At 42.1% G+C, this 13069-nt stretch overlaps 1 protein-coding gene across 1 annotated transcript in view; it reads left to right on the top strand.

Annotated features, from left to right (window-relative positions):
• LOC134798343 (lysosomal-trafficking regulator) overlaps positions 1–9420 on the top strand; it is a 48496-nt gene extending 39076 nt beyond the window's left edge. Inside the window, exons 45-57 of the mRNA XM_063770754.1 lie at positions 584–764; positions 1500–1721; positions 2332–2593; positions 3019–3166; positions 3597–3737; positions 4201–4415; positions 4623–4778; positions 5098–5287; positions 5519–5655; positions 5983–6218; positions 6630–6838; positions 7071–7257; positions 7491–9420. Of these exons, the coding sequence (XP_063626824.1) occupies positions 584–764; positions 1500–1721; positions 2332–2593; positions 3019–3166; positions 3597–3737; positions 4201–4415; positions 4623–4778; positions 5098–5287; positions 5519–5655; positions 5983–6218; positions 6630–6838; positions 7071–7257; positions 7491–7614 (2408 nt within the window). The 3' untranslated portion in view covers positions 7615–9420. The remainder of the gene's footprint in view (positions 1–583; positions 765–1499; positions 1722–2331; positions 2594–3018; positions 3167–3596; positions 3738–4200; positions 4416–4622; positions 4779–5097; positions 5288–5518; positions 5656–5982; positions 6219–6629; positions 6839–7070; positions 7258–7490) is intronic.
• The last annotated feature ends 3649 nt before the right edge of the window (positions 9421–13069 follow it).

Raw genomic sequence — 13069 nt, 5'->3', positions numbered from 1 at the left:
AAATGGACGGCAAAGTCGACTTTGCCGTTTAAAAAATAGGTTGCGAAGCGCGTAGTTTATGGTCAGTCAAAAATTAAAAAGTTAAAAACATTGCAGTCTCGATTTTGGGACTGCAATGTTGCATACAAATTCCATTATTTGTCGAGTTCCAAACTTTTTAAAAGTTGAAATGGCCATATCAAATGAAGGCACAGGCCCATTAAACAGCCAAACAGATGATTAGTACCGCGACTATTTAGCTATCTCAAATAGGTTGGCGTATTTTCGGCAGAAAAATACACTTTTATTTTTTTATTACAAAAATAAAAAGGCGGCAAAGCTAATTTTTTCAATTGTTTCTACTTTTTTCTGTGAAAATATATACGTAAGAAAGTTGCTTTTGTAAAATATTTCTATGATATTTATATTTCTTGCACCATTTTTGAGAAAAGCACTATATATGACTCGGCTGGAAGGCTACTTGCTGGCTTCGGATTCAATTAAACGGACTCCCAAGGTCGTCCGTTTAAAACGAATCCTCAGCCTGCAAGTAGCTACTTCCGAGCCTCGACAATAATGTACTATTATTAATTGTGTGTCGCAGTACTGGCAGAAGCAGCTGCGCGCAGCACAGTCATGCTTCGCAGCATCACGGGCGACGCGGGGGGGTTCCGCGGGGGGCTAGTAGCGCGACTACAGCTACACGAGACCGTGGCGCACATGGCACGCGTCACGCTCGTCACCGTGGCGCGAGAGCGAGACGGGGAATTGCTGCTCACCGACAGGTAACATCAACGGCCTTGGAGTCGGTTTTAGATCCCGGGAAAACAAATACGCGTGCTCTTCGCACCAGTAGGACAAACTCTATGGAACGTTCAGTGTTTCTTGAATCTTGAAACATCGGGCAGTTCTGTTTAAAAACTTCTTAAGGAATAGAACGAACTCATATTTAATTACACAAACGGGTCTACCGCGATATAATTTCATTGTTTTTACCTTTAATTCCGACGTTTCAGCTGAGTTGCACCAGCTGTGGTCACGGAAAGACTGACGTCCCAACAAATGTCAACGGAGATATTAATAAAACACCACTAAACTACCCGAAATTAGTTTATAAAAATGTATAAAAATAATGTAATGTATTAGTGTATAAAAATGTTAAATGGAATTAAAGGTAAAAACAATGAAATTATATCGCGGTAGACCCGTTTGTGTAATTAAATATGTGTACAAAACGCGAGAGTTTAAAGTGTTATATAGAACGAACTGATTAAACAGTCGAAAATCTAGGGAGAGTAACAGGGTAGGTGTTTCAGTTGAGAGCATGTGTCGAAAGACGACTACTATTGAAATAATAGGTATTATGCTGAGTAAAAAACCGCAGTTGTAAGAAGGAAGTATAGTTTGGATTTTATCTAAGCGTATTGTTGTCATTCTGTTCTCCCCGTCTACTTCTTGGATTGCAGAAAAAAGTGTTTTACATTTGTATTTTATTATATGTATTTTTTTTCTTATCATAGGTGCATCCACTTCGTTCCGGACTCGTTAGGAGACGCAGAAGGCGAGGAGGCGCTGAGTTGGGCCCTAGAAGACGTTCGACACGTGGCCACCCGACGGTGGTGCCTGCAAGAACGGGCCGCGGAGCTGTTCCTAGCTGAAGGCAGGGCGTGGCTGCTGGCGTTCGCGGGGAACGCCGAGCGGACTGCGTTCCTGCAGCACACCGCCAAGCACTTACCCACTAGGTAAGGTCCCTGAGCATCGGAATACCGCAATATCATGGAAGACCTGTTGCACACTGACGGCTCGGCCACGACATTCCGCGACAGGCGACGGCGGCAGCGACAACCATAGGTGGGAACGAAAGGTCCGATCGCAGTGTCTCGCTCCAACCTATGTTTATCGCTGCCGCCGTCGCAAGTCTCGCATTGTCGTGGCCGAGCCGTGTCCCCGCTGCGATCGCGCCACAACTCTTTTGTGTTGCGTGTGCGTTGCGCACCATCGATTGAAAAAAGTACACCATTTTGTCGCATAAATACCTAGTGTTTAGTTTTAATTTTATAAAATTTATATATATGTAGTAGTAGTAGTAAACTCTTTATTGTACAAAAAGACAAATAAAAAAAACATATAATTAGTAAGAAATACAAAGGCGAACTTATCGCTTTGAGGGAACGAGGGGTGTATGTTAATCTAAAAGGTCTCATATGTCATCTTTATTAATAAATAAGATATTCTCAACTAGGCGCTGGAAGACGTCCGACGCGTTGCCACTCGACGTCGTCTGCTTACTACATAAAACGGCTTCAAAAATTACTCTCCTACCCTCTGTTTCTAATTGAAGATTTTCCCCAGAATGGAGCCCGAAACCTTATCCGAGGCTATGAACCAATGGCGCAACGGCACCATCACCAACTGGGAGTACCTCATGAAGCTCAACGGCCTCGCGGGCCGCACCTACAACGACCTTATGCAGTACCCCGTCCTGCCTTTCGTGATAGCTGACTATAGCAGCAGGATACTGGACCTTAACGACCCTGCCACGTTTAGAGATCTAAGCAAGCCCATGGCCATACAGAATAAGAGCAGGGAGCAGCATTATATCAATACATACAATGTAAGTACAATAAGAGTCAGGGTTTAATTAAATAAGTCATTAAGGTTATGTTTCGAGTATTTTTCTAACCATTCCAGTTATCTTTTGGTGGACATCCGTAATTAACTTTGGCCATATATTCAGCCCGTCTTTTGTTTGTAATATTGGTTCGCGTATTATTGTCAAGCTCAGCGTAAATAATGCAATACTTTCCTTCCCGTCCTTTTTCTATGCAATGTAATGTATTTATCTATGTAATGTATGTATGTATTTGTGTATGCAATATTCTTCCCACCAGGCGGCTCGTCTGCTCGTTGACCGACTATTACCTATCATATAAAACAAAGTAACACTGTACTTCATTCAAATGTCTAATCCACTATCTATGATTCATTTTAACCCTGCCTAATTCTATCTGTTGTGACAATGTGTTACTTTCCCCTCAGGATCTAAAAGCAGCCCGCCGAGAAGGTTGCGGCGCGCTAGCGTCACGCGAGCCACATCACTATGCATCGTTATACTCGAACCCTGGTTGTGTGTTACACTACCTCGTACGGCTACCCCCATTTACACAACTGCTGCTGCACTACCAAGGTAAGTGTGTACAGCGAGCTGCATATATGGACACATTTTGAATTCATTCATTCATTACAGGGTGACAAAGTATGGCCCTCGAGCTGACTCTGGTCCGTGAGGAGTTCAATCCGGCCTGCTTAGGTCTCGTGTAAAGTAGAAAACACAAAAAATATCGTAAAATTTCGAAAAATATCCCATCCCATAGTTAATCTAAGTTTTTCTAATAGACAAGACTAATACACCCTTTAAGGTTATAAACACTCTACGCCGGCTACGGCTCAATATTATGTTTCTTGAGCTAAGGTTGCACTAGTCAAAATTTACCTACATAGTCTACATACACTAAGTAACTAGAGAAGTATGCATTTATAATGTACCATTGTTTGACGTCGCAGTTCCTTTCTTTTCCCTCATTGACGACAATTTCTCAAACCTTTTTGCCCCATAGATAACAACTTCGACATGCCGGACCGCACGTTCCACTCGTTGGCGACAACGTGGCGACTTATCACCAACGACTCGCCCACCGACGTGAAGGAGCTCATTCCCGAACTGTACTACCTGCCCGAGCTGTTCCACAACGACGAAGGTAGTACCCGTGTACCCGTACTTGTATGTATATGATCTGACGTATGCGACGTCTAATAAGGTGATACAACATCAACATGCCTGACCGCACGTTCCACTCGTTGGCGACCACGTGGCGACTCATCACCAACGACTCGCCCACCGACGTGAAGGAGCTCATTCCTTAACTGTACTACTAGCCCGAACTGTTTCACAACGATGAAGGTTGTATCCGTACTTGTTGTTATTAGACTGTATGGTGACTCTTAAAATATACGAGCAGAAGATTTTAGATTTATATTTTTACTTCGTTATATTACCGCATTTAAAGTTCTGCTTTGTGGAGACGGCACAATATAGCGCAGTGTCGATCGTATTTAGTACCTAACGCTGGGATAAGGGCAGGAAGAAGAAGAGCTGTTACTAAGTATGGCCGCGCGAGTGTTCTGGAGGATGCCAACCTTAATAAACCGTGTGTCTCACAGGCTTGAATCTCGGCATGCGTCAATGCGGCGCGTGCGTGGACGACGTGGAACTCCCAGCGTGGGCGGCGGATGCGCGCCTGTTCACACTTGTCCACCGCCAGGCGCTCGAGGCGCCGCTGGTCACCGAGAGCCTGCCGCACTGGATCGACCTAGTGTTCGGCTACAAGCAGACCGGCCAGGCCGCCATCGACGCCGTCAACGTGTTCCCGCACTGCGTAAGTATCTATCTCTACATAAACACAAAAAAAAAACGTTATATTGAGACGGTCGCGTAACAAAAAGAAAGACGCGTGTTCCGCAGGAAAAATATGCCGATGAACTCTCTTAGCTAGTTTTGTACGAGTATTACTTTTCTCAACTCAATCGTTTTGGGATCTAGCGAGCAATTTAACCATTAAATAAATTTATTATTTTATTCGCAGACCTATTACGGGTTCGACCCGGAGATGTTGTCCGACGAGGTGGACCGCACGGCGGCGGCCGCCATGGTCCGCACGTACGGCCAGGCGCCGCGCCAGCTGCTGCGCGCGCCTCATCCGCACCGCGCGTCCGACCTGGCGCCAACTACTGACAGACAGGTACAGGAACACCAGGGAGGATGAATGTTATCGGGACAAAATACTGCAATTTCTATTCCGAGATGTCGGACAACCTGCTACGACTTTCATCCTGTTATGTTGTCTGACGTTAGACTTACTCGTAGAAGACCGAAAACCGTTCCCTAGAAGTTGAAAATTACTTCAATATTCCAAGATTTCCAAGGCGTTCATGAAAATGCTACGTACCAACATATATTAATTTGAAATATATTATGCGTGGAAAGTTAGGTCACCCACCTATTACATGGTGACCCTGTTATGGGGCCTCACTTAAAATCATAATTTAATTTAATTCCAGCCACAAGTATGGGCGGGAGTGGAAGGCGCGCGCTGGGGCCGGTACTGCGGCTCGCCCGCGCTCGGCGCCCCGCGCGTGGCGCTGCGGCGCGCGCTGGGCGGCGCCCGCCTGGCGCCGCTGCCGGAGCGCGCGCACGCCGCCGCCGCCGCGCCGCCGCACAACGCGCTGCTGGCGTTGCCCGCTGATCACGGTGTGTATAATACAAACACTACTAATATACCACTAGTTACCCTAGGCCTACGTGTCAGCCTGGGTCGGCGTCAGCGTGAACCGTGCACGCTCTTAGTTTTAGTTTTGCCGAGGCGTTATAAATATAAATAATATTAATCCTGCTTTAAGGCCTTATACACAATTTTGTTCTACATTTAACCTCTAGTGATTTTATAATCTACTTGTAATTTATTCATGATAACTGTTGTAGGCGACGTCTCGACCAACTCGTCGGGCGATACCTGTCTAGCTCTGTTATCGTGGGGCCACTCGGACGGCGTTGTGCGTCTCAAGCGCCGCCGCGACGCGCCGCTCGAGCCCGTGCTGCGAGTAACCCCTCTTGACCAGGTAAGTAATTTGCCAGTAGCATGCCAGCTATTTATTCCTGATGATGATCTACTTTAGAAAACTGAGAGTCTAACTTAGGGTGGTATTCCACCTGTCCAATTTATTTGTCCAATGTCAGTGCGTCTCACTCTCTCATTAAAGCAAAATGTGAGACATTGGACAAAGAAATTGGATAGGTGAAATGCCCTGAAAGTCCCCGTGTACTTGTTCAAGTACAAATTAAATTAGTGTTTTGTACTCTTATAAAATTAAAAGAAAGTTCCAAATTCAAAAGCGCAAAAATTGACTTTGGTCTTACGAGGATACATATGAACGGACTAATTTCAGATCACAGCAGTGGCGACATCGTGCACGTCAGCCTCATGTCCGGTCGTGATCGGGCACGCGTCCGGCCGCGTGCTAGTGCTGCGGCCGCGGCGCGGCGGCGGCGCCGCTCTACGTGCGCGGTCGCTCGCGCTGCACGCGCACGACGCGCACGTCTCCGACGTCGCCGTGTGCGTACCCGCCGGGCTGCTGGTCACCGCTAGTGTTGATGGCAAGATCGTGCTGTGGGACTTGAACAAGTTAGTTTTTTTTTTCTTTATTTAGAAACAAACGGTCTCTTATAGTAATAAATTATTACAATGAAGGGTAATCAGACTTACAGACCTACAGTTTCCTTAATTAGAATATATATACCATATAACTTATATAAGTTGGTACTCAATTAGAAATACAAAGTTGTAAAATTGATGTTACAACAATACTCATACATCCTAACACAAATAAAAAAGGATAAATTGTAATAAATAACAACAAAAAGTGCAGTTAGATTTAACTATCTAATTAAAGAAAACTTTTTATCTAGGTTTTTGGCTGCTTAGTTCATGTACACTTACGTCCAGTGTATTCTTGTGTCAGTTACAACTATGAGTTTAAAATTTTACCCTTCAAGTAATCATGTAAAGTTTTAAATAAAAAAATATCCCTTACAGGCTGACCTACATCCGCACGCTCCCCAACCGCGACATGCTGCCCGTCACGCACGTGGCGATCAGCGAGACGCTCTGCGATGTTGCCAGCGTGCACGACGTCACGGCGCCGACGACGAGCACGCCCACCGCCGACGACGACTCGTACGAGAAGGACGCGGAGAACTACAAGTCGCTGATACGCGTGCATACGGTCAACGGGAGGTTTGTTGGTGAGTCGAACTTTGTTTAGAACACTTCTCTCACTGGCGCTGTGCCGTGACGCGCGTGTACGATGTCTCGGCGCCGACGAGCCGCCACTGATGGTGATGACTTGTATGAGGAGGACGCGACAATAACTACTGACTTTTTAACCGACTTCCAAAAAGGAGGAGGTTATTTATTAAAACATGATTTGCAATAAATGTTAAAATGTTGATACTATTATGATCATGTGCATTGCAGGTAGCGTGAAAGTAGCAGAACGAGTAACATGCATTTGCTACTCGAACGCGCCGGAAGGCGTCAGCGTGAACGCAATAGCGTGCGGGGACCGCAGCGGCGCCGTGCGGTTCTACAGCGCGTGGGACCTGCGCCCGCTCGGCGTGCTGCCGGCCGCGCACACCGCACCCGCTGCACTCGGCGTAGTCAGGTATGAATGTGGCGAGTCACCTACACATCGAACACGTCCCCGGATGATGGGTGTCAGACGAGAGCTAGAGCTTAACCCCGGCTTGTTTAAGCCCTTATATGAGTATCTAAATTATTTTAAAGAAAATATTATTTTTTAATTAGGATTCCTTTTGTCTCTGAATTTCTGTTATACTTACCTCTGTCTTAAGTACGTATTATTTTTTCTTAACCATGTTTGTTTTTGTGTCCCAGCTTAACATACAGCCTGGACAGCGAGATCCTGTTCGGGTGCTACGCGGACGGCACGTGCGTGGCGTGGCACGGCGGCGGCGCGCGGCCCACCGTGCAGCTGCTGCCCGCGCACGCGCTGTTCTGACGCTCGCTGCGCGCGCGCTGCTGCCTCGCGCCCGGCTAGCGGGGTCACTCACCCCGGCTACTGTCGCAGCCTACATAACTTGAACACGATCTCGATTGATCAATCACCGACTTGGACGATTTTAAGTGCGCGTAGACAAAACGTGAGTTTATGTACTTGTGATTTATCGTTTTTCTGGTGCTCAATGCGCTCAGTAAACACGCGTTGATAAAACGGTAGCCCAGTATTCGAGATAAGACGGAATTGTAACCGCTAGTGCATGGCTACGGATTGGTATTGTTGTCTATAAAGTATTAAAACCCGCGCTTTCGAAAATGTAAAATGCAATGACAGGCAAATAGCGCGCATTTAGGTTTTCATGGAGCAGATTAACCTGATTAACGTAAACAGCCTTACCTTCTTTTTACTTGATCTTATCAAAGTATTGGTCATAGGCTCAGGCCAATTGTGCGAACGATGTGTATCACGCATTATTTCTTGTGGCTGGCTAAGGCTACAAGAAATGCATCTGAATTTAAATATGATCAAACTTTTATTCGAAAAATTTGAAGTCACGAATCTCAACGTCTGATAAATGTTGTTTCGTGAAAATACGCTAAAATATAGACTTACCCAATGTAAAATAAATATGATATAGCAATAATAATTATCATTCTTATAATGTGTACTGGTTTTGTGTTTGGAATATAGATAGTTTTAAGATGAATGTTTGTCTTCCGTCAGAGCCTAGCGAAGTATGTAGGTATACGTATATTATGTTATAAATCTATGATATTGCCATGTATTCGAAAACATTGCAGCTTTCTTTATTTATACTGTTAAGAGACTTGTTATGTGTACTCTATGGAGTAAAATTGTATCATAATATTCATAACATATTCCAATCACTAATCATATTTTAGCAATCAGAATGGAAATCCATTTCCTTTTTACAAATACTTAATGATATGAAGTAAGAGGCGTCAACGAACGAAATAATTGGTGCTCAGCGGGCGGTTTTAATAGGGTAAACTACTCAATTTTCGGTACCCCCAACGACTGGTATTTTTCCTTGGGCAGTTTACCCTACCAGCCTCACATATTAGACAGTGGTTTATTTGCTCAAAGCTAAGTAATTATGTAACGGTATTTATGCCTCATTGGCCAAGCCAAATTTTTATCTTAGCAATAACTTATTTGTAAAAAAATAATATATTATATTAGGTATGATAAAAGTTTTATATTAGAAACAAATTAAAGGCAACTGAAATCAAATATTTAACTTAAATCCACTTGTATTTAAGAGGGTTTTTATTGAACTTGGATATTATTATTTTTTACAGAGGATGAGAGGATTGACTGTGATGATGTGATGATGAAACGAAAACGCAAATGTACCAATATAAACAATCTTCAGGCACTGCGTTAATTAATTACCTATATTGTGCCTATAATGCAGTTGGTGGTATCGTAACTTAGAAAATGCGTAACCTAGACAGTATAGAAATATTAAATGCCATAGAAATGTTTTATACTAAATTGAACATTGAAATTTTACATTGAACTTTATCTCTCACCATAGCATAACCTAGAAACATAAATATAATACACTATTTATATATATATATATATATATATATATATATATATATATATATATATATTGCTTAATGTATATATTTTAGCCGCGTACCTGAAGCGTCCACAGTATAAATTGTCAACATAGATATATTCATTAAGAAAACAATTGTTTTATTTTATTACTCTGTCAAAGAATCAGTGTAGAATGATTTTCTTATGCAAGCTATGAATAAACTTTCTAATAAACATTTTTTTTTTTGTTTTTTAACTCCTACCTTGATATCTATTATTATTCTAAACATGTACTTAAAGTTATAACAAAAGGATTAATGCGACAGAGGAAAGGGCCTACCGCAAAGAGATAGTAAGCATCGAAATCGTTATTTGCCGCTATATCGCTCTCGTCTCTAGAAGACACTTTACAAAGACTTTTATTCAAACATGATTTGCAATATATGTTAAAATATATATATATATATATATATTGCTTAATGTATATATTTTAGCCGCGTACCTGAAGCGTCCACAGTATAAATTGTCAACATAGATATATATTGATTAAGAAAACAATTGTTTTATTGACCGAAGCGAAGCGAAGGTCTACGTTTTGACTCGGGCATTTTGCTTTCGTATGTCCGGATGTTCTCCTCTACAGGTCGCAATTCTTAACCGATTCTCGTGAAATTTTGTGACCGAATTTTATGACTAAATAAAATTTTTTTGTCAATCCGGTTTTTGGAAATTTTTAAAAATGGCGGAGTTGTGATACCTGGCGCCTAAACAAATAGTCGTATCGATATCATAAGACTTTTTTCTTTTTGAAACATGTTTACAGAGTTAATAGCAAAAAATGCAGAAAAAAAATATCGCTGGTTTAGGCGGTATTTAGATATTTAATTTTAACTAATTTTAATTTGAGAAGGAGTAGCTAAATTTCGTCAACCCATCTAAGAACTATTTGGCTCAGTTTGTAAACGTTCGCTTTTTCTGTTTGCACAGAGGGTCTGGGTTCGATCCCCAGTAATTGTATGCTGGGATATTATAACTTTTTGTATTTTTTTACACATAAATCTCGTATTGTTTTTCTTTAATTTACTATACACCGTGTTTTTATTGAATTCCGTTAACTTCGGGGTATAGTTAAGTACGTTTATAAGAACTAAATGGCATAGTTAATTTTCAAAAAAAAAATTTTTTTTTGTTTTCTTTTTTGTTTTTTTTTTTGTTTTTAAAAGTAATTAAATTTAGCATATAGCGTTGTTGTAACACGGGCATTACATTTAACTCAACCAAACAATTGAAATCTGTGACATATCAATGTCATTTCGTACATCAATCGACCGAGATTGTACTTAAGTTTAGTAGCAAATGTATGAACTCATTCTAAACACTAATCAATATGTAAGCCGGCCCTAAGGCAAGTGTACACGCTTGTAGAGGCCTTATAGTAAAAAAATAAATTATGGATTATCTCCGAAATGGACTTAATTAGAACATCGGTGTCTTTGAGAAAGTTACTTGATTTAAGCTCAGGAATGCACCCTTGAAATTAACGGAAATCAAAAAAAACACGGTGTATTTAAAGCTCTTAGCACCATGTTATTTCAAGCTCTGCTCGCGAGGTCTACAGCTCACAGAGCCACTAGTTTTATTACTCTGTCAAAGAATCAGTGTAGAATGATTTTCTTATGCAAGCTATGAATAAACTTTCTAATAAACATTTTTTTTTAACTCCTACCTTGATATCTATTATTATTTTAAACATGTACTTAAAGTCAGTGGCGGATTTCCCATAAGGCACAGTAGGCCCGGGCCTAGGGCGGCGAGATATTGGGGGCGGCAAATTCTGACCAAAAATTCGCTGATGATAACTAACTCAAAATTAGGCCAGGCAACGAATTCTCAAAAAAAGGCATAGAGGGAAATGCATGGAACACAATTTTTGACTTCGTAACTTTGTTTGAACTAGTTAGGAGGTGAACATATCAAAAGTCCCCGGCAGTAGCCCTAAGGCCGGGGGAAGAGGGGAGTTTGAAGGTCCCATTTTTCGATTTTTCACTTATATCTCGGAAACTATGCGTTCTAACGGTATGATCATTATACAAAATCAAAGCTGATTAAATTTTCTCCAAGTTTTACTCAGTCAGGTTTTTCGATATCTTGGTGATTTCGCAGTTTAGTTCGCGCCAAGATGGCTAAAAGCATCAGCTGATCGAGTTTAACTGTCATTTATCTACAGGGCTCTCCACACTTTTGCGCGAATCGCGGCGCGAAGGTTGTTCACGCCTTCGCGCCTTGTTCCCCGTTTTTAGTCGGTTTTTCGGCCCGCGTCAGCGGAGCAAGCCAGAATAGTGTGTAATGTGGAGTCTTGCTAGTTCGTAGAAGAAGGCGTGAACAATCTCGTAATCGACGCAACACTCGCGTTCGCGGCTTCGCGCCGCGATTCGCGCACGAGTGTAGAGGGCCCTGTAGATAAATGACAGTTAAACTCGATCAGCTGATGATTTTCAGCCATCTTGGCGCGAACTAAACTGCGAAATCACCGTGAAGTTTGCGAGTGTGGAGTCATACGTCAAAGTTGAAAGGACATTTTAGTCTTTAAATATGATTAGTAATAAATAAAACTACCCAATAAACTGTTAAAATCTTTCGGGTTCCTTTCCTCGTGAGCGCCGTGAATATTATTGTAGGAAATGTACTGCAAAATTACAGACGTTCAAGAACGGATATCTCAAAAAACCGGGAAAGTGCGAGTCGGACTCGCGCACGAAGGGTTCCGTACCATAATGAAAAAAAAAAACAGGAAAATAAGCAAAAAAAAAACGGTTACCCATCCAAGTACTGACCACGCCCGACGTTGCTTAACTTTGGTCAAAAATCGCGTTTGTTGTATGGGAGCCCCATTTAAATCTTTATTTTATTCTGTTTTTAGTATTTTTTGTTATAGCGGCAACAGAAATACATCATCTGTGAAAATTTCAACTGTCTAGCTATCACGGTTCGTGAGATACAGCGTGGTGACAGACAGACGGACGGACGGACGGCGAAGTCTTAGTAATAGGGTCCCGTTTTACCTTTTGGGTACGGAACCCTAAAAACTAAACATGCTACTTACCGGTCGAAAAACTCTACTGTATCAAACTTGTAGCAAATTTAATCAGCTTTCATTTTGTATAATGATCATGTCACAAGGACGCATAGTTTCTGAGATATTATAAGCGAAAAACCGAAAAATGGGACCTTCAAACCCCTTACCCCCCGCCCGCTCAAGGGCCTACGAGTCCAAACAAAGTTACTAAGTTAAAAATGTGTCCCAAGCATTTCCCTCTATACCTTTTTGTTGCCTGACCTAAATGTAGTCCATATGATGGGTGCTGATGCTGAGAAAGGGGGGCGGCTACAGGGCCTGGGGCCTAGGGCGGCAAAGACTGCAAATCCGCCACTGCTTAAAGTTATAACAAAAGGATTAATGCGACAGAGGAAAGGGCCTACCGCAAAGAGATAGTAAGCATCGAAATCGTTATTTGCCGCTATATCGCTCTTGCGTATTCGCGCGACAGAGGCAGATAACATTATTCGATGTTAGCGGTAGGCGGTTCTAATCAAAGATAATATAACCACTACGTTTAATTCTAATCACTAAACTTGATCTCATCCACAAGATGAGATCAAAATTATTTGCACATGGCGCTTAGCACTGGCTTAAATTTATTGTAGCCAGTACCATAGTACTCTTTATTATATTTTTTTTTTTTTTTTATTCGTCCTTTCTGGACAGGCTATCTTTATTAAACAACTGTACCGATATTCGAAACCTAAGAATAATATTGAGAATGGCAACATTGTGTTGTCGGTCGTATTGTCCTTTTCTAGCATATACGTCCCTCTCTCTCTC

This window comes from Cydia splendana, chromosome 1 (assembly GCF_910591565.1).
Source record: "Cydia splendana chromosome 1, ilCydSple1.2, whole genome shotgun sequence".
NCBI classification, from domain to species: Eukaryota; Metazoa; Arthropoda; class Insecta; order Lepidoptera; family Tortricidae; genus Cydia; species Cydia splendana.
Note: the sequence above shows the minus strand (reverse complement) of the source record. Positions and strands in the feature narration are given on the sequence as shown.